Here is a 7207-nt window from a genome sequence, read left to right as displayed (position 1 = left end):
ATGCCTGGCAAACAGTCAGATGCGGAACAGGAGGAGACGGGGGCTGCCGAAAACGTAGCTGAGGAGGACCTAGGGGGCCTCACGGCAGAGGAGCTCCGGCAGGGCCAGGAGGCAGCCCTGGAGCTAGAGGACATGATGGCACTAAGTGCCCAGACCCTGGTCCAAGCCGAGGTGGATGAGCTTTACCAGCAAGTGCGTACCCTGGGCCAGGGCCGCTTCGGCCGGGTCCTGCTGGTCACCCACCGTCAGAAAGGTACCAGGGCCCGGAGACAGATGCAGGAGGGTCAGGGGCTGGTGGAATGGGCCAAGACAGGTGCCAGCCAAGGCCGGGAGTCTGTAAACAGGAATCAAGTGCTGCCTCTGCCTCTTCCAGGCTGTGTCTTCTTGGAACCTCCCCTACCCTCTCTGAGCCTCAGCCTCCTCCTCCGAAAATGTGGGTGATTCTGTGAGCATAGGTCGATGGTTCTCGCTGGTGAGAAAGGGGGGGGCAGACAGAGTCCTCCCCTGTGGTTGGCTTAGCGGTCATCACGGGGATGATTCGGAGCCACACCGTGTGCCGGACCCTCAGCAAGACCAGAGCACAGTGGGTCCCCCCACCCCCAGTCTGGCACGTTCCTGCCAGGTGTGCACACATCCTCTGTCTGTCCTCTGAGACCGGCACAGTGTGGATGGAACTCGGAGTCGGTGCCAATCCAGGGACACGCCTAGCAAGGCCCCCTGGGGAGCTCGGCCCTGTCCTGAGTGCTTGGTGCTTGGACCCCAGAGCTGAACCCGTGAGACCTGCCTTCATGGAGGAGCTCCAGCCTGCGCAGGGAGAGAGAGTGCAAGCGTGCTGGGGCAGCCACAACAAAGCACCACAGACTGGGGGGGGCGGGGGGCTTAAACAGCAGAAGTTTGTTTTCTCATGCTTCTGGAGGCCAAAGTCCCCCGCCCCCAGGTGTGGGCGGGGCTCCTCCCTGTGTGTCCACACCTGCGTGTCTGTGTCCATTTCCTCCTTCTCTAAGGACACCAATCACAGTGGGCTAGGGCCCACCCTCATGACCGCACTTTACCTCTTTCAAGACTCTGTCCCCAGATAGAGTTCTATTCTACGAAACCAGAGTGGGGACTTCCACCTCTGGGTTCGGGGAGGGAGGGTGCACAGTTCAGCCCACATCAGAGACGGATGCAAAGAGCAAGAGGTCCAGGTGTGTGCCATCAAACGTGGGGGCACAAGCCATAATGGGGCACAGGGGCCGTGCTTCTTTCCACCTTCTGGATGCCCGGCGCCTGGGCTGGGAGGTGCTGGGGCCGAGCGCTCACAGCACAGACGGACGCCATCAAAACAGAAGGCGGCCTGTGCCATCATGGCGGGAGTCCAGGGCATCCCAGATGCTTAGGAAAGGCGCTGCAGCATCCAGCTGGGGAACGGAAGGAGAGTGGTCAGCGTGTGAGGCGAGGAGGTGACCTTTCTCCATCACTCACAGGCTCCTGGTGGGGGAGGTCGGGGTCCTGGCAGCGGGTGACTATGCAAGTGAAGAAGCCAGAGTTCCGGCCTCCAGGGGACTTACGCTCCAGGTCACTATGCATAATGACTCCTCCTCGGTGGGACGGAGTCTCCGGGGCAGAGCATCTTTTCTGCATTCACTGTGGCTTTTGGGCACCGGTTTGCCGGAAGCAGGGCATTTGAAGTTCCGAGTTCAGTTTCCCAAGGGGCCCCCTCCATCTGCTCCAACGCAGCAGAGCAGAAACTCACCGAATGCTGCATTGTTGTTATTATTAAGTACCACTGACAGCGTTTCCGTGGCCATGCTGCGTTTAGGGTGGCGTGGCAGGGAGGCAGCGTTTGGAGGAGGGGGCGATGGCGTGTGGGAAAGTCAGGGCTGGGGTGGGGGGCGGCCAGGGCCACCCTTGGCTCTCACACTCCCTCCACACCTCTCCCCACTGCCCCCAGGCACCACCCTGGCGCTGAAGCAACTCCCAAAGGCCTCGACCTCTCTCCGTGGCTTCCTGTATGAGTTCTGCGTGGGCCTCTCACTGGGCACGCATTCAGCCATAGTCACGGCCTACGGCATTGGCATCGAGTCGGCCGACTCCTACAGCTTCCTGACGGAGCCCATCCTGTATGGGGACCTCATCACCTTCATCCAGCCCAAGGTGGGTAGACGGGCCCCGAGCAGGCCCCTGAGGGCCCCTCCCTGGGCCTCTCTGGAATTCACGGACACCACAGAACCATCACTGTGCCCGAGTGAGATTCACCTGCCCCCATGGACTCACCCCAGGTCTCTAGGGGGTCGCATTAGACCTCCCCAGGGCTCACAGTGCCTCACGGGGTCACACTGGGCCTCACAGTGCCTCACGGGGTCACACTAGGCCTCACAGTGCCTCACGGGGTCACACTGGGCCTCCCCGTGGCAAGTCTGTTGGAGGTCCTTCAGTGGTCTGGGCACCCCTGGGACTGAGGAGCTGCTGCATGGCCTCAGGTCCCTGCCGGCTGTCCAGGGAGGGGGCAGGAGGCCCTGACACCAATCCCCCGCAGGTGGGCCTCCCGCAGCAGGCAGTCCAGCGCTGTGCAGCCCAGCTGGCCTCGGCCCTGGAGCACATTCACTCCCGTGGCCTGGTGTACCGGGACATCAAGCCTGAGAACGTGCTGGTGTGCGACCCAGCCTGCCAGTGGGTCAAGCTGACCGACTTCGGCCACACGAGGCCCCGTGGGACGCTGCTGCGCCTGGCTGGGCCACCCATCCCTTACACGGCCCCTGAGCTCTGCTGTCCCCCACCCCTCCCCGAGGGCCTGCCCATCCAACCTGCCCTGGACGCTTGGGCACTGGGGGTCCTGCTGTTCTGCCTTCTCACCGGCTACTTCCCCTGGGACCAACCCCTGGCTGAGGCCGACCCCTTCTACGAGGACTTCCTCATCTGGCAGGCATCGGGCCAGCCCGAGGACCGTCCTCAGCCCTGGTTCGGCCTGACGCCTGTGGCCGACAGTCTCCTGTGGGGGCTGCTGGACCCTCACCCCCGGAAGAGGAGCCCGGTGAACTCCGTCCGGGGCTACCTGGGGCGCCCCTGGAGGCAGCAGGAGGAGGAAGCTGAAGAGGCAGAGGAAGGGGACAGAGAGGAGGGTGGAGGGGAAGGGGGACAGCCCGAGCCCACCTTGCCCGCGGAGACTCGGAAGGGGAACCAGGTGGGCCCCGCATCCTGAGGTCACCTCTGCCTTCTTGTGGTGGCTTTTGGCTTCTCTCTTGCCCGTTTCCCCTTTCTGCCTTCCTTGCCTCCCACGTGGGCATTCTGTGTCCCTCCCGTGGCCGGGGCGGGGGCTGAGACGGCCACGTGTCTGCCCCACTGTCCCCCTCTTCCCCAGGGCTCTGGCACCTACTGCTCGTCTTGCCCGCGGGCTTGTGGCCCTTGACCTCGCCTCCCGCACACCCTGGGGGCCTCCGCTGCCCTGCTCAGCGAGGCCTGCCCTCGGCGAGGCCCCCCGGCCCGTGTTCCTACCGCCGCCTCTCCTCTGCTCCCTTCCCTCCGGGATGCTCCTCCCCTGCGAGCTGTCTGCTGAGGTCAGTGTGTCTCTTCTGCGTGTCCTGCTGGGGGGCGGGGGTCCCGCCCGTCCTGTGAGGTACCCCGCGTAACCGGAGCCGTCCTGGCCGAAGATGTTTGCTCAATAAATGCCCGTCTGGTTCTGTGGCTGCCTCCGTGTTCCTGTCTTCCGGCCCTGTCTCTCCCCCTGGCTGGGTCTCACTCCCGCGGCCCCGTGTCTTCTGCCCACATGCCAGGCTGTCACCCTCTCGATGATGTGCCCTCTCTTCTCGCACCCAGCTTCGTCCAGCACTTAGGTCTCCATGCTGCTGCTGGTCTGTCTGCTTGGGGAAGACTGGACAGCATGCTGTCAGGCAGAGAGACGGAGCGAGGGACGGACAGGCAGACAGAGAGACAGAGTGGCAGAACACGGCCCCACGGGGTGGCTATGCTGCGTGCCCGAGGCTGGCCTCGGTGTCTGTCCGGGCACAGGCGCTTCCACTGGACTGGGGCGGGAATTGCTGCAGATGTGTGTGTCCAGGAGCGCCTGGGCCCGTGGGTGTGCACAAGTCATGGTGCGTGGGGGAGACACGGTCACGTGACTGTGTGTTTCATGTGTCCGAGCGTTGGAGCCTGTGGGGGGGTGGGGACGGAAGTTTGCGTGCGCCCGGCTCCGTGTGTGCGGATATCGGGCCTGTGTTTGCATATCCACGAGACCTTGAGTGCACGTGTGTGTAGCAGGAGGAGAAAAGTCACCCGGGCGCCGCTGCCAGTCACCAGCTGGGCCCCTCTCTCCTTCACACCTTCCCCCCCCCCCTCCACCCCGGCCCCTTCTTGGCAGCTGCCCTGTTTGCAAACACTCTGTCTTCCTCTCCTCGCCTTCTTTGGCCACCCGCCCAGAGCAAGGCTACAACTCAGAGCTGGATCGTGTGTCACTCTCTCCCAGGCCCCTACCCTCCCCCCCCCCCCCCCGCCCAGGGCCCCTGCTGTGGCCTCCTAGGTGTTGCCTGGACTGGGGAGGGGGGGTGTTAACAGCACCTGTGGAGTGACCCCAAAGACACTTGAATCTAGTTCAATTCAGAGGACTAGTGACACTGACCCCTGTCCTGGGCAATCCAGGTGAGCTTCCTGGAGTAGGGGATCATTAGAGAGAACAAGATAAGGAGGTACATAAGGGGGGGGAGCATGATCAGGACCTCCCGCCATCTTATCCGTGGATGTGAACTATCCCAAGCCATCAGGCCAAGAGTGTGTCCCAAAAAAGCTGGAGGGGGCTGGGGCAGGGTGGAGCTGGGAAAGAGGGGAGTGGAGATGGGCAGGGGCAGGGGAGGTTGCAGAGGGTGTTAATTGGTGGCAGCAGCTGAGGATTAACTGGGAGGTGATAATGACCCAGTGGGGGGCCCCAGGGCAGGGCAGGAGGACGAAAATTCCCAGGCAGGGCCTGAAGGGGGCAGGGGCAGTGCTAATTAAGTATTAGTTGCTTAATTAGGTAATTCTTAATACGAATCATAATACTTAACACTAACAAAGCAGCTTGCTCCTCGAGCAGCCCCCCTGGCAGAAACATCTGTTCACTTGGTGGGATCCTCCTCATTCACAGGTGGGGGCCCCAAGGGCAGCCAGGGAGGCCAAGGCAGCACCTGAGCTCCCACCGTGGGCCAGGGGCAGGAGCAGAGCCAGGAGCCGAACCCAGACTGGGTCCTGCCTGCCCGGGGTCCACGGTCTTCAATTTTAGGGTGTCCCGCTACCATCAGTGGCCCAAGGTGTCCCACACGGGGGGCTGGGGTGCATGTGAGGGGGTGTGTGTCGGTGTCCGTGTACGTGTGAATGTGCAAGGCTGAGTGTGCATGAGGGGTCGTGAGGTGGTCATCCCTCTCTGGGAGGACACAGGCGTTGGGGCAGGGAAACCATAGGGATAGAAGGTGGGGGCAGGTCGCAGAAGCCTCCGGACCCACTGACACGTGCTAGTGAGGATGTGGAGAGGCTAGGACCCCCATGCGGCACAGAGAGAGTGTAAACAATGGTGCCGCTATTGTGGGAGACTGCCCGGCAGTTCATCAGCTCGTTAGACACAGAATTACCATGGGGCCGGGCAATTCCGCTCCCAGGTCTGTGCCCATGAGTAACGGAAGCATGCGTCCATACAGATATTCACAGCGACATTACTCACAATAGCCAATCCGTGGAGACAACCCAAATGTCCATCGGCAGCTGAGCAGAGAAACACGAGGTCGTCCAACCAGACTCCGAACTACTACTCAGCCATGGAAAGGAATGAGGCCCTAACACATGCCACGTCGTGGGTGGACCTCACAAATACCACAGGAGGAGAAAGAGGCCAGCTCTGGAAGATGAGCCATTGCAGGACCCCATTATGAAAATGTCCAGAACAGGCAAACCCACAGAGAAGGAAAGACTGCTGGCTGCCGGGGGGTGGGGCTGGCGGGGGGAGACAGGGAATGGCCGTTGAGGGGCACAGTTTTTCTTCTTGGGGGTGGTGATGGTGGTGGAGTCGTCCTAAAATTAGATTGCGGTGAGTGTTGCACAACCCTGAATATATTAAAAACCCCTGAATTTTACACGGGAAAAGGGTGAATTTTATGGCATGTAGATTTCATCTCAACGAGGCTAAAAAACCCACAAAACAAGCATGTCCAAGGTTCTCATGCCTTGATCAGCTTCTTTCCTTCTCGGGGCCTCTGAATTCCCTTCAAGGAGAAAAGAGAAAACCCTGCCCTCCTTCTAATGGCTCTGAATTAATCACAAACCAAGACCTTAAACACAGGACCCACTCCCTAGCCTTCCCTCCGTTTCACAGAAAAGACCACTGAGGCCCCAACGGCGAGGAACCTACTTCCCGAAGACCAACAAGTCTAAAGGTGTTGGAGCCTGAGTTCAAACCCAGCTCTGGCCTGATTCCAGAGTCTTTGCTTTTCACCTCAGTCCAGCACCTCTAAAGTGTGCCCAGGCTGGTGGTCCTCAAGGAAGATCTGCTCCCCGCAGCTGGGAAGCCCCAAGCTTGCAAGCAGGACCACGTGGGTGTCCAGTGCAAAGTGAAAATGTGGGGTTTCTTGCTTCAACAAAAGTTTTTCCTTCCCCTTGCCCTCTGCCATTCGCTGTTGATGCCACGCCCTCGCCTCAGCCTGGGGCATGGAGCTACTCCCTGGCCGGTCCTCACCGGGGATGGGGCATCCAGCCACCAGAACCCAGCAGGGAAGTGACTGTGCATGAGCCCGGGCTCCGGTCCCATCGACTTCACTTAGAAAACACAGAACCAAAAATCACGAAGAAGAACATGGGCAGAGCATTAAACCAACCCAGCTGCACCCCACATGCACCCTGCTTGCAGCGGGGGGGAAAGAGCCTGCCCGGGGCTAGAGGGGGCCAGCCCAGCAAGGCCTCTATGAACAAGCTGCGGGGTGGGAGTTCTGCAGTTCAGTCTAGGACACAGATAATGCAAATGGCTTGAGCAGCTCTTCTCAGTCGTGACAGCTGCCGGCCGCGAATCACCGGCCACCTTGTTAAAACGCAGATTCCGATGGGGGGGGAGGGGTCTGAGGGGGTGCTGGTGAGGTCCGTGCTTCCAGGGCACGGGTCACACTTGCTAGTGCAAGGGACACAATTGTAGAGTACTGATCTTGCGTCCTAGCTAAACTCCTGTTAACTCTAACCATTCGTCCACTGGATGCTTTGGGGTTTTCTACGTGGACAG

At 60.8% G+C, this 7207-nt stretch overlaps 1 protein-coding gene across 1 annotated transcript; it reads left to right on the top strand.

Moving 5' to 3' along the window:
- On the top strand, nt 1-3181 carry SBK2 (SH3 domain binding kinase family member 2). Its single transcript, XM_028095012.2, has 3 exons — nt 1-253; nt 1934-2136; nt 2519-3181. The coding sequence occupies exons 1-3, from the start codon at nt 1-3 to the stop codon at nt 3179-3181; spliced, it is 1119 nt and encodes a 372-aa protein (XP_027950813.1).
- The last annotated feature ends 4026 nt before the right edge of the window (nt 3182-7207 follow it).

Source organism: Eumetopias jubatus, unplaced genomic scaffold (assembly GCF_037043125.1).
Source record: "Eumetopias jubatus isolate StellerSeaLion01/CBP00866 unplaced genomic scaffold, mEumJub1_p1.0 scaffold_10, whole genome shotgun sequence".
NCBI lineage: Eukaryota > Metazoa > Chordata > Mammalia > Carnivora > Otariidae > Eumetopias > Eumetopias jubatus.
Note: the sequence above shows the minus strand (reverse complement) of the source record. Positions and strands in the feature narration are given on the sequence as shown.

What these genes read in the sequence shown, in the direction of transcription:
- SBK2 (XM_028095012.2), top strand. Translation starts at nt 1, where the DNA reads ATGCCTGGCAAACAGTCAGATGCGGAACAGGAGGAGACGGGGGCTGCC. An exon ending in GGTCACCCACCGTCAGAAAG is followed by an intron (nt 254 to 1,933) that starts GTACCAGGGCCC and finishes CACTGCCCCCAG; the next exon opens with GCACCACCCTGGCGCTGAAG. An exon ending in TCACCTTCATCCAGCCCAAG is followed by an intron (nt 2,137 to 2,518) that starts GTGGGTAGACGG and finishes AATCCCCCGCAG; the next exon opens with GTGGGCCTCCCGCAGCAGGC.